The following is a 19,276-nucleotide window of genomic DNA, read 5'->3' on the forward strand; positions in this document are numbered from 1 at the left end:
GCTTCATACATCCCTCACAGTACTTGTGTAATAGATCCGTCTAGAAGTTAAGAATTATGTGGATAAATTATATCCAATTTTTTCTAGTTTTGACTAAAGTAGGAATGGTCAATAGACCTGTAAAAGTTAATTTTTTTTGTCCTATTGAGGAGATATCCCTTTTCTTCCTGTCAAGAGACACAACAGAGTTAGGCCCCTTTCACACATGCGGACGATATGTCCGTATTTCATCCATCCGTTTGTGGATGAAATACGGGCATACATTCATCCCTATGGGATAGCGGGTGTCTGCGGATGAGCATCCGCAGACACCCGCTATTGTCCGCCTCCGCTACTGTCCGATTCTGCAGACGGAGGAAAATCCTATTTTTCTGTCCGTCTGCAGAGCGGATCGGACAAACACGGACAGACGATCCGTGCTCATCCGATCCCCATAGAGGAGAGCAGAGAGCTGACAGGGCGGTCCCTGCACAGTGTGCGGAGACCGCCCTGTCCGCCGCTGGCTCAGCGGGGACAACGGAGCGATCGCCGCTGAGCGAGCGGATCATCACGGGGCGGATCATTACTGATCCGCCCCGTGTGAAAGAGGCCTAAAAGGAAATCTATCTCATCGTGGTTGTAAACCTTTGAGATGAAATATGAACAAAGCATATCCCTCTATAGTGTATACTTGTCTATCCAGAGCACAAAGTGTCATTTCGGTCTGCTGTTTTGTGCCTCTGCAATCAGCATGAGTAACTTTGACATGTTTTCCTAACACCAAGAGAAAAATGGCAACCGGGGAGGAAGCTTTAGCCGACTTGACAACCTCCTCTCTGTCCGTGTGCGTCTCTTCCCTTCAATCAGCTCTCAGAGCTCTCCTTACTGAGCTCTGCAGAGTGTAAATTCAGCTTTTCTCCCCCTTTCTTGACAGCCCAAAAAAGATGAAAAAATTCTGGACTTTGAACGTATATATAGAAAAGACTGCAGATAAACAGGTAGAACTTATGTCTGAGAATTTGTTTAATCCCTGTGTATCACCTGAGGCCAGTCATTTTGCTTGGTATATGTAAGGGTTTACAGACACTTTAAAAAGGGGTCTTTTTGATATAAGGGTTCCCAAAACAGTTACATAACTGATCATCTGTGCAGCACCATTGCAACTGCACAGCTAACTGAGCCCAAGATGTCAGCTTTAGGTTTTTGCATTTTTATAAAATCCACCTCAAGGCAGGACTGTGATGTGAACAGGGCACATAGAAAATAATGGTTCTCTGTGTACCCTAGCATTGGTCTGTATGGATCAATGCAGTTCAGCTGAACTGGTGTGAACGAGCACTTTTTTATAAGACAAATTAAGAGCAACTGTATTTTAGGAGCACATATATAAAGATTCACTTTGTTGCAGAAAAAAAAAAAAAAAAGTTTAAACATGAAGATTTAGCAAAAGTTTGTGTAAAAGTAACTGTACATTGACACTGGCAGACAAAAATGAAACATTAAAAAGGTCTACCTGTTGTTTTAAGCTTCGTAATTAACTTTGAAAAACACGCTGTCCTACAGTCGGAGGAGTATTATTTCACATTGCTGAAAAGTTTGTTTTAACAAGAAAACCCAAGTACATGACCTGCTCTTATAAAACCTCTGATCCAGACTGGCAGTACTACAGGGTGCAATCCCTTTACACAGTGATCCTCACAATGGACAGATCAGCAAAAAATTGAACATTTAATATGCAAAGACTGAAACACAAGACAATGCGTTGGTCTTAAAATGATGACCTACTGCCATCTGCTGACTCAGTTCTTCATTTTACAAGATTTTCTTTGGATATGTTCTGAGCATTGCTATTTATCTAAATATACTTAGATCCCAAAAGTCCATACTAGAGCATAAAATAAGATACACTAGCTGTTGCTTTAGGCTCTGCATACACAAGTTGTAAAACTCTGAACCTGAAGGATGGAAAGTAAAAAACGCAGGTGGACGCAAAGTGCAGCGTTTAGAAAATCTTCCCAGCAATTTCCAGTCAGTGCCAGGTACTCCATCGTGTATTTATGTTCATTGCCCCTCATCTCTGCAGGCCCCCCAGTAGTGTCGCCCTTGGGTTAAATAATAAAAAGAATGGTTTTATTGACTTACAGGTTTTTAGCACCAACCCCAGCTGGTCTTGCATTGTATCCATACATTTTGGAAGAACAGAATCACTGGTTTCAGATATGCTGTTTTTCACATTTTCAAGGACTCTCAGTTCTCTAAATCCTCTCTTTTCCTAAGGAAAAAACAAAAAAAAAAAAAAAAAAAACTGATACATTATGTAATTTACATAACTGTTTCTCAACCGATTTGCATACTCGCTTGCAACCAATACCAACAAACATGTATACTAATAAAAGTACACATTTGTAATAATAATAAATTTGCATAACAGATACTATTCTCTTGAAAAACACACAACTGTTGCATTAAAAGCCAAGCTTTTTTAACTTTCCTTAAAGCAAAGGACTACAGTACGCAAGCCGTAGCCGAGAACAATATAAACCCAATTCCAAAAAAGTTGGGAAGTGGTGTAAAATTGGCATAAAAACAGAATGTTTAATCTGAGAAAATATACCATTTTAAGAAAAAAAATAAGGTAAGTTTGAAATTGATGGCAGCAACACGCCTCAAAAAAGTAGAGACAAGGCAAGAAAAAGCTGGCAAAGTACAACTCCAATTACAAAAAAGTTGGGACAGGGCAACAAAAAGGCTGAAAAGTAAGTGGTACCAACAAGGAAGAGCTAGAAGAACATTTTGCAACAGGTCAGTAACATGATTACGTATAAAAAGAGCATCTTCGAGAGTCTGAGTGTGCCAGAAGTAAAGATGGGCAGAGAGGTACAGCAATCTGTGCAAAACGGTCTAAGAATTAAACAGTTTCAGACTAACCTCATCAATGTAAAAAATTGCAAAGACTTTAAATCAGGGGTCCCAAACTAGCGGCCCTCCATCTGTTGCGAAACTACAAGTCCCACGAGGCACTGCAAGGCTAACAGTTACAAGCATGACTCCCACAGGCAGAGGCATGATGAGACTTCGCAACAGCTGGAGGGCAGCCAGTTTGAGACCCCTACTTTAAATCATATCATCATCTACAGTACATAAAATCATCAAAAGATTGAGAATCTGAAGAAATCTGTGTGCAAGCAGCAAGGCCGAAATGTAATATTGGATGCCCGTGATCTTCCGGCCCACACATGGCACTGCATTATAAACAGGCATAATTCTCTGATGACATCACTGCTTGGGCTCAGGAATACTTCCAAAAATCACTGTGAACACAGTTTGCCATGGCATCCAAAAAAATGCAAGGTAAAGCTCTATTATGCTAAGAATCAGTCACATTTGAACCAGAAACGCCCCCCCCCCCCCCCCGTCTTCTTTGGGCCGAAGTTCATTTAAGATGGTCTGTTGCAAAAGTGGAAAACTGTTCTGTGGTCAGACAAAGCTAAATTTTTTATTTTTGACAACCATGGGTGCCTCATTGTTCAGACTAAAAAGAGGAAAGGGACCTCCAGGGCTGGTAATGAGCACTCAGTTCAAAAGCCCGCATATTCAATGGTATGGGGATGCATCCAAGCGCATGGTTTGGGCATCTTGCACATCAGGAAAGGCACCATCAATGCTGAAAAATATATCCAGGTTTTAGAGCAGCATATGCTCCCATCTAGACTTTTTTTTGTTTATTCTATTTTTTGTTTTTTTAGGGAAGACCTTGCATATTTCAGTAAGACAGAGCTGCACACTAAATTTTTAAATTTAGATTTAATTTTGAAATTTTTAACAAGTAAACAAAAGAAGAACGAGCAACATTCCAACCAAGATCAAAAACACCAATCCAAAGTATCAGCACTGATACATCATCTAGGTTTTCCAATTATATATTTAAAAAAAAAAAAAAAATCTCTCGCTTTGTAGTAGAAGAGCCCAGGTGCTTAACTGGCCTGCCTGCAATCCAGACCTTTCACCTATTGAAAATATTTAGAGCATCCTGAAATGAAAAATACTATAAAAAAAAGATCCAGGACCGTAGAGAAGTTAGAATCCTATAACAAACAAGAAGGGACCAACATTCCTCTCCCAATACTCCAGCAACTGGTTTCCTCAGTTCCCACATGTTTGCCGAGTGTTATTAAAAGAAAAAAGGGCAGAGATGCCACACCATGGTAAACATGGCCCTGTGGCTGCCATCAATTTAAAAAAAAAAAATTATGAGATTTGTAGATCATTGCACTCTGTTTCTATGTAGACTTTACATAGTGTCCCAAGTTTTTGTGAATCAGGGTTGTATTTGTACTAGAAAAGCATTTGTCGTGCAAGTGCAGACAGTCGAGCAGACTTGAATAGAAGAACCAGCAAGCTACAGAGAGTGGAAGCAGCAAGAGTCTGGTAGTAATACGAAGAAAAGGAGTTTGGAACTCAGGATCCTAATTTGTGCAACTGTCGCAGCTGTAACTGTCAAAACCCTTACGCCTATCCAAATGTACTTTTATAGAAATTACATTTATCAGTCAATTTTATAAATATTTGGAAAGAAATGTGGGTCAAATTGCAGAGAGTCAAAAAAAAAAAAAAAAACATCTTTTTGTAATTCCATCTTAAAAGTAAAGCATGCCATGCCTCTTTTGGATCCTGTCCAACAGTACCTGTTCATACAGATGCTTGTAAGCTCCTTATGATTTCCTTGCTCAGGTGACAACTTTCTATCAGTCCATAGATTGCACAGGTACAGTTAGATGAGAAAGCAAGAGGATTGCACGGTTTTCTTGAATGCTCCAATATATTTTATAGCAGTCCAGTAATGTTGAGTTTGTCAAAATCAGGCACCTGTCTGGTCCCATAGATACTGATCTCTGCATGCTGACTTTTTTCTTCCCAGAAATGACAATTCAATATAAGCACGCACAGTATCTCACAAAAGTGAGTACACCGCTCACATTTTTGTAAATATTTTATTCTATCTTTTCATGCGACAACACTGAAGAAATTACACTTTGTTACAATGTAAAGTAGTGAGTGTACAGCTTGTATAACAGTGTAAATTTGTTGTCCCCTCAAAATAACGCAACACAGCCATTTACCATCCCCAATGTCATGTGACTCATTAGTGTTACAAGGTCTCTGGTGTGAATGGGAAGCAGGTGTGCTAAATGTGGGGGTTATCGCTCCCACTCTCTCATACTGGTCACTGGAAGTTCCACATGGCACCTCATAGCAAAGAACTTAGAGGATCTGAAAAAAATAATAATAAATTGTTGCTCTACGTAAATATGGCCTAGGCTATAAGAAGATTGCCAAGACCATGAAACTGAGCTGCAGCACGCTGGCCAAGACCATACAGCGGTTTAACAGGACAGGTTCCACTAAGAACAGGCCATGGTCAACCAAAGAAGTGGAGTGCATATGCTCAGTGTCATATCCAGAGTTTGTCTTTGGAAAATAGATGTATGAGTGCTGCCAGCATTGCTGTAGAGGTTGAAGGAGTTTGGGGGGGGGGGGGGGGCAACCCATACACTGCATCAAATTGGTTCGCATGGCTGTTATCCCAGAAGAAAGCCTCTAAAAGATGATGCACAAGAAAGCCTGCAGTTTGCTGAAGACAAGCAGACTAAGGACATGGATTACTGGAACCATGTCCTGTGGTCTCATGAGATCAAGATAAATGTATGATTGGTTCAGATGGTGTCAAACATGTGTAGCAGCAACCGTGTAAGCAGTACAAAAAAGACAAGTGTGTCTTGCCTAGAGTCAAGCATGGTGTTGGGAGTGTCATGGTCTGAGGCTGCATGAAGTGCTCCCAGCATCGGGGAGCTACAGTTCATTGAGGGAACCATGAATGCTAACATGTACTGCAACATACTGAAGCAGAGTATGATCCCCTCCCTTCAGAGACTGGGCCGCAGGACAGTATTCCAACATAATGACCCCAAACATACCTCCAAGACAACCACTGCCTTGGTAAAGAAGCTGAGGTTAAAGGTCAAGAACTGGCCAAGCGTGTCTCCAGACCTAAACCCTATTGAGCATCCTCAAATGGAAGGTGGAAGAGCGCAAGGTCTCCAACACCCACCAGCTCCATGATGTTGTCATGGAGGAGTGGAAGAGGACTCCAGTGACAACCTGTGAAGCTCTGGTGAACTCCATACCCAAGAGGATTAAGGCAGTGCTGGAAAATAATGGTGGCCTGACAAAATATTGACACTTTGGAGCCAATTTGGACATTTTCACTTAGGGGCATACTCACTTTTGCTGCCAGCGGTTTAGACATTAACTGCTTAAAGACCGCCTCCTGCACATGTACGTGACTCTTTAAGTGCCCAGCCGTGGCAACCCGACCCGGTCCTGAGCTCTGTGACCGTGGCAGCGGGACACGATCGCCGCTGGTGTCCCGCGATCGGGTCACAGAGCTGAAGAACGAGGAGAGGTCTGTGTAAACAAACTTCTCCCCGTGCTTCCTACTGTGGCTGTCACCGATCGTCTGTTCCCTGTTATAGGGAAAGACGATCAGTGATGTCACATGCCAGGCCACGCCCCCCTACAATAATAAAAAACAAAACAAAAAAAAAAAAAAACACAACCACATATACATTACCAACTTTTAAAGAAAGACACTATCCGCATTTGCTTTTTTTTTTTTCGCTCTTTTTTTTTTTTTTTTTAAACTAGGAAAATAGCGTGCCCTAACGGAATACAATCAGCATGCAACACATTGGATTGTTCGATTAAGGTAAATCATCGTAACAGGTTCATAAAGTGCTATTCGTCAGGACATTGATGTCACACTCTGGAGCCTGGCATACTGCAAAAGATGAGTTCTGCAGGCCTGGAAAATGGTTCAAAAGAATCCCAACTACAAAGAATATGAGCATTTTAATAAACCCTTAGTGGAATGAAACACAGACACAGCTGAATACTGGAAGATATTAGCTCACAACAGCACCTCGCACAAGCGGCTCAAAGGACATCTGTTTGGAACATGTGTTTGTCATGTCTGCTATGCATGACCCGCCTTTCTGAGGTGAACAACATTAAAACCCACATATAGAAAAAGTCATGCTATCCAGATAAAACACAAATGTACTAAACATAGATGTCTACTTCCACCTAGTGGTGAAACATGTACTGTGCAACCTCTAAACGCTCTCCAGCTAACCCTATAAATGTAGATGTGGATACAGCAAGGAATCAGCTGAAACTGAGTGGAAGACATAGTCACGTAAAATCACCTCAAACCTTTTATCAATTAAAAACATAAATCACACCACATGTTATACTAGTCAAAATCACTGGAGTTGAACAGTCATTTCTCTAAAAATGACTAGATGATGAAAATCGGTACTCAAGAGGTAGCCATATTTTTTATTTTAAAAAAAACACAGACAGCTCAGTCTAGCATCTGTAAATTGCAAAGGACAAGCACAGACAGTGTAGAGAAAATTGGGTGACGCACAGTCTGCTTCATTATTAGAAGACATATATCTGATTAGGAAGAATGGTTGTCTTTAGTGATTAAGTGTTAAGTCAGATTTAAACAGGTTCATTGACCCTTCTAATAAGACTGTCTAGATCACATGAAAACTACAAACACTTTAAAAAAAAAAAATAGGATTATTTCATTTAAGCAGAACTGCGTTTACCATTCAATCTGGTTGAATTTAGTGTGTGTGTCCAGGGGCAGAAGGAAGGAAAGAAAGGAGAGGGGAAAAAAAAAAAAAAAAGAAGGGAAGAAGAAGAGCCACAGGGCAAAAAAAATATACCCATATGGTGGAGAACTAAAGCTTCGCTGAAAAATTCTTAAAAGAAACATAAATCACTCTTTTTTTCTCCAGGAACATTACATACCTAAGGGGGGCCAATGCCATTAAAATTTGTCCTCCTAAAGCCTAGGTGTTTTCTGAACAAAGTCATGAGATAATGCCATATAAAAGCATGAGGAGAAATCCATCAAAGGGCATTTATCATTAAAGAATATGTAAACCCAAAATTTCTAATTCCTGATGCGTGTCTGCTGTACCATGTACTTGTATGAGAAAGTATCCTGTTCTCTCTGTATTGTTTCCTTTGTGTAAAAGGCCTGGCAATCCTGCCAGTCCCTCTGCTTTCCTGTTAAAAACTAAACCACACAAGGCATGAGAGCACAGAGTGGTCAGTTTTCTGGCTGTGCTGGGAACTCAGCCAGCTCTCATCCAATGAGGAGACTTGCGCCGACACGGGCACCACTGTGCAGTCCCTCACTGGGAAGATCGGTGTACTGCTGTTTCTCCAACCATAGCTCTCTGAGCTCTTTATGCAGCTGAGGGTAATCATTTAAACTTTTTTTTTTTTTTTTAATGTACTGTATACACAAAATGTATTGCATTTCAGCAATAGGGAGAGACCCATAGTTGGAGCACCGCTAATAAGGAAGGTCAGCTTTAGTGTCCATTGCATAGAAGAAACCTGTAAGGCCATTGTAGATGGAAGAAAGCCCTCTCAGGGACAGCCCTTCAGGTCTGTCTATGATACACCCATATATACACTCTGAGGCTTTGAGCAACACCACCGTGAAACCTTTATGAGATATTCTTCAAAGCTATAAGACATTTAACTTCTGTTGCAAACTTCAGGTTTATATATATTTTCTTTTATTCACTTTTATTTTGTACAACCATTTATCACCCCTTGAGAGTTATTTCCTTTAGTCAATGTAAGAGCAGCGCAACACCAACATACCTTTTAGTTTTACAGTAAGTGGATACGGTGTGATCCATTTCGGTGGTTGCAGCAGCACTTGGTATTTAACAAATTACCAGTGGTAGCGCAGGAATAAAAATTACCATATAGCACATAATCCAGTGCACAACACGTAGTAAACAGAGTTGGTATTTTTATAAAAATAGTCCAAAAGGAAATCCCAGCAGATTCCACACGCAGAAGAATCGTAAAAAGTCCAGTGTTGAATAGAAACTAGCACCGATGAAAATACGTGTTTATGAAAACCAAAAGAATAGCGCCACCAATAACCGATTATGGCCGTTTACCAGAATGATAGATCCCCGTTTAGTGGGACCAAAAATCGCATGGATAAAATGATCGGGGTAAACCATCAAAGGAAGCCAGGCAGGAACCTCTCTCTCCCAATCCCCAGGATGTTCAAATCACAATGACTCAATCCGTATGTAAAACAAGGGAATACTCGCATAGCATAAAAACCCTTTAAAATTTTATTAAATAAAAATCAAATAAACTCACATGTCCAAACTATACACAGAGCGATTAAAAAGATCGAGCCGGCCGGCTCTCGACTACCACCCGTAGTTCCGGGACTGGCGTAGAACGCGGCGATGTCAGCACGCCGTTCCTCCCTGCCTCATTCTCTACCTCATATTGACACAGTACAAAATTGAGATGTTGCAGACAAATATCAAACTTGCCTCCGGCTTCCACCATCTCTAAACACGAGGGTAATTTTACATGGGATGTATAAAATGTGAAAACCCCAGCAAGTAAGCCAAATGATATCTACCAACACATAAGAGACTCCATTAAGGATTAAAAAAGAGGCATAATAACTTGTATAATCTTAACTCATACTGCCTACTCAGGCATTTGCCAACCATTTTGGATTGATAAGATGATTGTCCCTCATATATAGAGGTGGAAGACTCAACTTGATGTTGGTTGATAGTCCCAAATGCCCTTGTATGCATGCCAAAAGTTTATGTACATTGTTATCCTGTGCCACCACTCTGTCAACCAATGTCCTAAAAGTGGTTAATAAAATCTCCAGTCACCTTGACTTGGGTGTTTAATGGAACTCTGCTGGATAATGATGTTGTTATCTCTCTCTGCATAACAAACCCCTGCTTACGGTCTGCTCTATGGCAGAGATATTGCTCTTTAACCAACCCAGCTCCTATCCCCCCCCCCCCCCCCCCCCCCCCCAATAGTGCCGAGTAAACCTCTCCTCTCGGTTACTCCGCACTCCTCAGAAATAAGTGTCCCAAAAACCCATTTGCTTCTGTGTATTTCTGGGAGTAATCCATTGTTACAAGGACTGTACATAACTCTCTATATTCAGGACATACTGGATAATAGGTCATTATCAACCATTGACAGATACTAAAAGTGCCACAAAAATGGTAGCCAGTGAGTTAAAGAATCCCTCACAGGTAGTGCCATTTGCACTACCGGTGAGGGATTCTTACTGCTCAGGTGAGATATCAGTGAGGGGTATTTCCCTTAGGTCTAGCAACCCATATGTCCTGTGACCTATAGCCCTCTGTATGACTGAGAAGTTTGAGATGTTGCCATGGCCAATACATTTTCTCACCATTGATGTGTCATTTGACATTCCCTAGTTGGGCCAACAAGCATCTTGTACCATATTCACTTGGTTATGCCAATAAATCCAACACACACCAAGGAAAAAAAAAAAAGAAGAAGGAAGATCCATATAATATTTAGCAAGTTCTATTTACATGCAAGTCCTCCTGCTGTCATGTTAGGAATAAATTGTCCAAAAGCAAAAACCTCCAGTATGACCCTAAACTTTCATCACTCTTCCCCCGTCACTCCTTCCAGGTCTAATGACTCCAATATCAATGACCCAACAGAAGTGGATGCATAGCTCTCTTCCATGTTTTGTCTTTCTACATGATCCCCAGAATTTTCCTCAGAATATATCTGCAAGATGGTATGGCACAGACTAACTGCCAACAAGATGACCATCATCTTTCCCTCCATGTTCTAGAGATCTTGCCAATCCCTGCTCCACTAGAACTCTAGAAAAAAAAAAAAAAAAAAAAAAAAAAAGGAGCCAATTTTCTAACAGCAGTATCTCTTAAAGTAGTAGAGTTCATACAGACCACTATATCTCCATTTTCTCATGCATTTGCCACTCTTTTCAGGAGACACTTTTAAAGCCATCAATGGGCAGGCTGATTGTACCCAAGTTGATCGATCAACTTGGGTACAACCAGCCTGCTAGGCTTTTCATGCAATTATTGCCAGCTGCTATAGCTGCTAGCAATCACCATGTTCTCCTGGATGAGATGGTTGCTCCAGCCGGGAAAACACAATAGTTCTGCTGGAGAAAGTCCCCCATTAACATTGACTCCAGTGATGGGGGAATCAAGAGATTTTCTTTCCAACAAAGAAAATATCAGTCTATGGCTAGCTTAATTCCCTTTGATGCTGGGAGGGCAAAACAAATCTTGGAACTTCAGAGAAGGTTTTTTTCTTAAAGCCCCATACACACTATCAGATTTTCTTCTGAGTTTTTCCTTCAGATTTACCAAAACCATATAATATGAGGTAAAACCTTAGGAGTTTCAATTTGTATGCAATCAGGCAGGCCCTTGCACTACATGGTTTTGGTCAACCTGAAGACAAAAAAAAAAATCTGCAGAAAATCTGATAGTGTATATGGGGCTTAAGAGACACTCTTGTAAAGCATAATTCTGGGCAGCATCTGATGCCTTTTCTCCAAGCTGCCTGTTGACATACCTCAAGGCAACATCCTTATCTTGCTCCTCTGCTTAACACAGGGTAGGCACCTTTAGCACAGCCCTGAGTTTAGGTGATCCTGCATCTTCTACCTGCACATCAAAACTATGTTCTTCCCAGACCTGCCTTCCTTCATCATAGGGTGTCCACTTGACTCCAATCAGGGCTGCCTCCTTCGAAAGCTCATCTGCTTTATTTATTGCCCACGGTAACCTCATCACTACCTTTCCAGTAAACTTTAATTTGATGGCCAGTTGGCCACTATGAGGCTCAGCACTTGCTTCTGCTATATACAGTCTAAAAATGGAGCCATGTACCAGGGTTTTTCTAGGAGCATCACCCAAACCCCTTGAGAGCCATAAAGGCATGTAGTCGATTAATGACCTTTTGACATAGGCACTGTCAGAGAAGATAGCTACCATGCCGGAACTAAAATACATGATGGCCCCTGAATGCTTTCAGTTCTTTAGGTAGAAGAGCTTCAGGGGCATCTGAGAAGGATCTGTCCATCTGTCGGGGGCACCACAGGGCATACTCTGTGTGAAAACTTCCTACATTTCAGTACCTGGATCCATCCACCCAGGTGTTAAGGTGTTCCTTACCTGTTAATATAAACACCTTCTGTGATCTGGTCTGATTCACCTCACAACAGGATTGTTGTTGTATAGTTCACTAGCCATTTGGCTATCCTCTCAGGGGATACTCTGTGGGTATGTTCCAGATGCATCTTAATTGGAGAATGGACATTGGCAGAAGAATTTTACCAAACTCAACCACATGTCTTGTAGTGATAACTGCCCGAGTCTCCAAAAGATTCCTGACACATTCACTAAACCTCCTCTCTCTACCAGTCTCAGATGCGCACCCATTTGCCTTGCCACTCCTGCAGCTATACAGCTGTTATAGCCACTGCACAGGCATATACTTGTCATGCAAAAAGGAAAAACAGCATTTGTATTGCTTAAGGCTGGAGCTCACAACATACTAACCTTCAGCTTGGTAAAAGCTTGTTCATGCTCCCAAAACCAGTCAAAAAGAGTCGGTTTACTTATGGTCCTCTTTTAGCAAAATTATAAACCTTTGATGAAGTCTCTACAGGGAAATCCTTATCCAATTCGCAATAATGTGAACCCAGCCTAAGCGATTGGCCTTAGTAATTACCTGATAGTTTCACACTTCTTTGGGTCAGGAGTCCTCTCCCCTGGTAAAGTATCACACGCAAAAAAAATAAAAAAATAAAAAAACAGAATTCTTTTTCAATTGGGTCTAACTTAAAACAGACCTTTACCCAAAAGGGGAAGTTCCAATTTAAGTTCTCCTCCCGCCCTGCTCTACCACATTTGGCATGTCATTTTTTTTTGGGTGAGACCTAGTTGTGATACCTTCTCCCACTTCCACTTGGATCGCCTAGGCCCTAGGCGATCCAAGTAGAAGTTCAACCCCAGCTATTCACCCACAGCTTTCCAGGACAGGTCACAGAAGGCTGCGGCACAAAGTGCAGCGCAGCTCGGTAAAGACACGAGTCCATCCAGTTCAACCTGTGTGGGTGCATGTGTAGGGGTTAAATTCTATGATTGGTCTCTTCCCTTACCTTTTAGCCTTGGCTGCAGGCCAACGGAAGTCCCGTCCAATCAGACACAGACACTGAAACTGAACTGAAGAGCAAACTTGTTTGTTTATTTTGACGTCGCTTCCGCCCTGCAGTGTCATGGAGATGGGTGGGGGCTTTCCCTCACTTGTCTCCATGCACAGCAAGTGACAAGACGAGATTGCCTCTGCCGCTGGCTCCGGTAATCGGTGGAGGGCACCAGTTCGCGGTGGGAGGGGGGCCCCTCTCCCACCACCAATAATCTTTTAAGCAAGAGACAGAGACCTAACTAGAACCTTCAGGGCCCCGATGCAGGAAAACAAAAGGCCCCCCTGACCCCTGGCTAGGGCTCTTTCCACCTGTTGCAGGGCCCTTTATTACAGTTGCTGGTGCCCACCTAATCCTGATGCCAGAATAAATAGAGAGGAACAATTCTCATTAAATTACAATGGAGTGTTATCAGCTGAATATACTGTCTGCTCGTCCCCCAGCATCTTCTCTCTTTGCACCTGTGCAGGGGTGGCGTCAGGCGTATGCTTGGGTGTGCTGAAGCTCCCCCCCATAGCACACCCAAAATTTCCCCCAAGGTATTGCAGTATAGTCACATGATTTTAAAAAATAATCTTGTGAATCCTGTCTGCAAGAGGCTAGGGACTCTTTTCTGAAGTGGAGGGATACAGCCGGATAAGCCGCTAATGTTCAGATAGACCCAGAAGGGGCTGGACGGTGAGCCGCATCAGTGGCGGGTTGATCCAGTTCTGGAGCTACCTTATAAAAGCACTAGTGGCGACACGCGATGCCTCCTGCATTTGCCACCAAAAGACAAATATTATCAAACATGTGTAACCAAGTGTAAATAAGTTCAGATGAGAATATACAAAGCAAAAAAAACAAAAAAAAACAAAACAAACAAATAAGTCCAAATAAATGTGCTGAATGTTCTATTAGATCTAGATCTAAATTCATTCCCTTGAGGCTGGGTTCACACCGCTGCCGCTGGGAGACCCGGATGTGATTCGCACCGCACTGCAGTGCAAATCACATCCGATCTCTGTGCGATGCGAGTTCAGCCATACAGATAGTATGGCTGAATTCGCATCGCACCCGCCGCAAACTCGCATGGGACCCTTTTTTTGGTCCGCAGCAGAATCGGATCGCATGGGTGTTCACACCATGCGATCCGATTCCTGTCCGAGTTTGCAGATCGCACTGCAATATGCGGACTGATCTGGGGGTGTCATTAACATTTCACTGACACTCCCAGCAGACCGCATAGGGCAGTGTGAACTGCCGGCGGGAGGCATGCGATGTGGGAAAACGCAGCGGATTCGCGGCGTTCCCACATCGCTCCGGTGTGAACCTAGCCTGATTCACAGATGAATGAACACAAAAAAAAAAAATTGTATTTATGTTTCTATATTGCATTTGGAGCGGTGTTATTTATAAATACCGATTCAGACTGCTTTTATTGACAGCTGCAGACCCCTTCTGTGAGTACGCCAGCAATCCAGGAATTTGATTATTCAATGGCAACAATAACTGTATAGTGGGGGAGGGGGCTCCAGCAGGGCAGAGACACTGGACATGCCACGCACAGCCTGCATACAATGACAACTTTTTTTTGGGTGTGTGTAGCATGCCCAGAGTCTGAAACTAGTCTAAAAAAAAAAAAAACACCACCACACATTTAAAAAAAAAAAAAAAAAAAACACACATTTTTTTTTTGTTTTAGCTAAGGGATTCTTGCTGTAACTTTATTTGTATTATGGTCTTTCAAAGAACGTCAAGACACAAACAGGTACCTACGAGTGAAAATATCTGTAAAACGTGTCTACAGTACCCAGTCAGACTTACCTCAAACTCCTTAATGAAATACCGTGTTTCTCCATGGATAACTGGCCGGTGATCCAACAGTCTAGAATGGATCTCTCCAACATCTGTAAAATTATTGCATCAATTAATAAAGAGCATAGTAAAAGGGTTATGGATATATTCATGTTTTTCTAACCAAAACAAAAAACATCACCACCTCACTTATTTTCACAATTTTATAACCGAAACTAAGAATTTTTTTTCTCTTTACTGATGAGGCTGCACTGATAAGCATGCAACAATGATTAGTGCCATGATTATCAGTGTAAACAATGTACTCACTGTGCCCTGTCAGACTATCGGCTCCTCCTTTCCTCACACAGAGACAGCGTGTGAGGAAATTAATGCTGATAGCTGGTAAGTCTGTTTACTTGTGACAAGCTGTGATTGGATTGGACACACCTGATCACATGGTAAAAGGCTGCTTCAATTGGCCATTTACCCTGATATGTATAAAAGGACACAGTGGTCAAAGAGCACGCCGATGCGCGTCTCAGGGGGTGCAGGGAGATTAGTACAGGGGAGGGGGATGTTCATGGACGTCCTCCCAGAACTGGAGAGCCGATCTGTAACCATCTTTCGGCTATAGGGCAGGCACAAGTTAAAAAAAAAAAATAGAAGGGGAGAGTGCAAGCTGTCCTAGTGCAAACCCATTCATTGAACTGAGCTAAAAGCAGACATAACTCAATGCCCTCACAAGATAAAATAAGAGACGAGGCATCATAAAAGAAGTTCCTCCACTAAGATCGAATAGTGAATAGCATCCAGCCTGGGCCGCGCACTGGAAGAAACACTACAACATCAAGAAACAGGCAACCAGGAAGGAACGTGTGTCACGGTTGGCAAGACTACATGTTTCGGAAGGCGTGGACTCCTTTGTCAAGTCACGCCTTTTTTTTTGCGTTTTTTCAGAGGCGTGGCCTCCTTTGTCAATTCACACCCACCCTGCAACCAACGTGTAATATATACAGACAACCCAACTCCTCCCCTGGCTAGGATCTTTTTTTTTTACATTTTGGATAATGTTTTGTGGGATTAGAATGCATGCCAAGTGTTGAGTTGCTACCAAAACAGGAATGCCAGAGAAATATTTAAATAGGGACACCGAGGTCTGGCGACCACTATAAATTTGCTCGCATTGTGGGGGGGATTTCCTCTCACTTCCTGTTTTTGCTATAGGACAGGAAGTGAAGAGAAAATTTCCCTAATGGGAAAAAAAATAAAAAATAAAAAAAAATAAAAATAAAGGACTGACGGGGTTATAACACTCCCTTACTTCAAATCCAAATAAAAAAAAAGCCTTTAGTCCACCCATCGCCAGAATTCCACCAAATGTCCAGGTTTCTATCAGATCCACATTGTGCGACTGATGGGAGACCGCTGCAAACTTTCCTAGCCAGTTCTTACTTTTTTCTGCAGATGCTTGAAAAAAAAAAAAAAATTCCAATTTATTTCTATGAAGAGGCAGTCTATAATGTGTACCAATAGATGATCTCTTTTTGGGAAAGAAAGGGATTTTCAACATGTCCAGGAGCAAGGGACCAGCCAGGAGAGTGTGCAGTAGGGAGATGGCCAGTCTGTGTAGTCCCCCATGGGCCAATGCTGGAACATTACATTGTTGTCACCATTAGGAAGCCCTCCCTGATAAATAAAATGCAGCTGACACCAGGGTGGGCACACAGACAGAAAATGGCTACAAAAAAGGTTGCAGTAGATTTGCAGCACTCAGAAAGGGATTAAATACAGAGGAAACAGGCTCTTCTAAAAACAAATAACATGGTATAGCTTATGATACACAGTGCTTTAAAGTGGTTGTAAACCCTTACAACCAACTTTGACCTACAGGTAAGCCTAGATTAAGGCTTACCTGTAGGTCCAAGAAATATCTCCTAAACCTGTACGGTTTAGGAGATATTTGCCCGAAGACAGCCACCACGCAGGCGCACTGGGGCAGGCCGCAGATCGCGGCGATATGCCGCGAGCGTCGGCTCCCGTGCGCATGCATGGGAGTGACGTCATCGCGGCTGTGGCGAATCACAGCACTGGAGCCGCAAGACCCGGAAGTCGCTCCGGGATCCATGGCAGCGGCTAAGAGGAAGACGGAGGACCGATTCAGACCACATGTGAGGTATCGCTGCGATCGTTAGAGCGAGAGCAATAATTCTAATACTAGACCTCCTCAAAACTCAAAACTTCTAACCTGTAAAAAAATGTAAACAGGTGCAGTTTTGAAGCGTGACATGTTAGGTATCAATCTACTCAGTGTAACCTTGTCTTTTACAATCTAAAAAAAAATTGGCCTTTTTTAATTAAAAAAAAAAAAAAAAAAATGTATTTTCTTTACCAAAATATTGCACTTATGAGACTGCTGTGCAAATAAAGTGCACCGTACGACATAAAGCGTTGCAACGACCGCCATTCTATTCTCTAGGGTGTGTGGGGAAAAAAAATATAAAATAAAATATATATATTTATATTATTTTTTAGGGGTGGTTCTAAGTAATTTTCTAGCAGAAAAAAAAACGGATTATAACCTGTAAACACAATCTCAAAAACGTGGCTGGTCCCTTAAGTGGTTAAATCCACACTGGTGTGACCCCGGCACCCTCGCCAACACATGTTAAAAACGGGATTTAAGGCTTGGTGCCCACTAGTGCGACTCCAAAATCATGCAACTTTACACTCAGGTCGCTTTAAAAGTAGCGCAGGAACCCTTTCTAGGCTCGATTCACACTGCTGCGACTTGGGATCTGACTTGTGAAATTCCACCTTAATCAATGAGAGATGTCCTAATTAGCACTACTGAAGTCGCTCCCACATTAGAAAAGGTTCCTGTACCACTTCAAGGCGACTTGTGCCCATAGACTTTAATGGAAGTCACCTACAAGTGGGATCTTCATTTATATTGATGTGATTTGGATCCGACATTACAGGAAGAGTACCCAAGCAATGCATGGTATCTTTCTCTACGCTGTTATCTCTGCAAACCTGCACAAGACAAAGTCGCTTCTCGCATCAAGTAGCCAGGAAGTCACGTGACTTTCAGATTGCAGTAGCGTGAACCCAAGTTGACTTGAGTCACAGCAACTTTGTAAAAGGCTCCTGCACTGATTCTGTGCGATTTCAGTGCGACTTGCATTGACATAAGTTAAATAAAGTGCACAGTAAGGATAAGCTGCGGCGTGTTCGCATACTCCACGTGCAGAGGCCGCCAGGAAGTCTCTGCAGCCGGGGCAATGTCTCACTGCCTGTGATTAGCGCAGCACTGCGCCGACTTCCTGGCGGGCTCTGCATGTGGACCATGCAAACATGCCTGAGCTCATCCTTAGTGCACAGATGTCAGCACAACTTCAAAACCAGGGCTACGCTACACCACATCCCCCAACACACAAGGGACACCAGCCCACGTATTAAAATCAGCTCTAAGGCTCTGTGCCCACCAGTGTAAATCCAAAGTCATGAAGCTTTACACTCTCTGGCACTCTAGTTGCATCAAAAGTAGTGGAGGAACCATTTTTAAGCTCCATTCACACCGGTGCGACTTGTCATACAATTTGACAGCTACAAATCACATGATAAGTCACAACCCATTGACAGCTATGGAACCGTTTACGCAGCTCATATCAGCAGCGAATATGAAAAAGGTTTCTGCACTACTTTTTACCGATTTCATTGCGACTTGAATAGACTTCTGTTCAATGACATCACAGTGAAACGCGGCTCTAAAATAGCACGATGTCAAAGCTGCACCGGTGTGAACCGGGGTCGCATAGAGTGGAACAGGTGACATTAAAAGGGGCCATGACAAGTCACACTAGTGGGAGCACAGGATTTGTTTTTATCACCTTGCTGCATCTCCACGACCGGAAGTAAAGATAAATCTCCCTGTGGGGGCACAGACAGGAGATGTGATCTCCTCCACACTGATAATAACAATGTTTTCCACTAACACAAACAGTCCTGATGGGTGGACATGTCTAGATGTATCTGATTCCAAGAACATATGAGCAATACTCCATACAAGGCCGTCCCTGGTCTATTAGTCATACCCTTAATGATAAGTTGGGCTGCTGGTGTCACAGAATAGACGTTGTCCCGGGCTCTGGGGCTCGCTGTGACCGGAGAAGCGGCAGCTCTAGAAGGAGAAATATTCATGTTCCTTCCTGGAGGAGACAGCTGACCACCATGTCACATGACCAGATTCCGCGTTTACCGTGCGCGGAATCACCCCACCACTACAGCTCTGGACCGCAAAACACACACTGTGATTGGATACGGGGTGGAGGCGTGCCTAGCCAGCCCCGGCGCCCG

At 42.6% G+C, this 19,276-nt stretch overlaps 1 protein-coding gene across 1 annotated transcript in view; it reads right to left on the minus strand.

Moving 5' to 3' along the window:
- BLOC1S5 (biogenesis of lysosomal organelles complex 1 subunit 5) overlaps positions 1–19,213 on the minus strand; it is a 54,690-nt gene extending 35,477 nt beyond the window's left edge. Inside the window, exons 1-3 of the mRNA XM_077492165.1 lie at positions 19,015–19,213; positions 14,948–15,030; positions 2,122–2,251 (exon numbers count right to left, since the gene is read on the minus strand). Of these exons, the coding sequence (XP_077348291.1) occupies positions 2,122–2,251; positions 14,948–15,030; positions 19,015–19,120 (319 nt within the window). The 5' untranslated portion in view covers positions 19,121–19,213. The remainder of the gene's footprint in view (positions 1–2,121; positions 2,252–14,947; positions 15,031–19,014) is intronic.
- Positions 19,214–19,276: the final 63 nt, after the last annotated feature.

Source organism: Lithobates pipiens, unplaced genomic scaffold (genome assembly GCF_037356315.1).
Source record: "Lithobates pipiens isolate NorthernLeopardFrog02 unplaced genomic scaffold, aLitPip1_a1.2 Scaffold_19, whole genome shotgun sequence".
Taxonomy (NCBI): domain Eukaryota; kingdom Metazoa; phylum Chordata; class Amphibia; order Anura; family Ranidae; genus Lithobates; species Lithobates pipiens.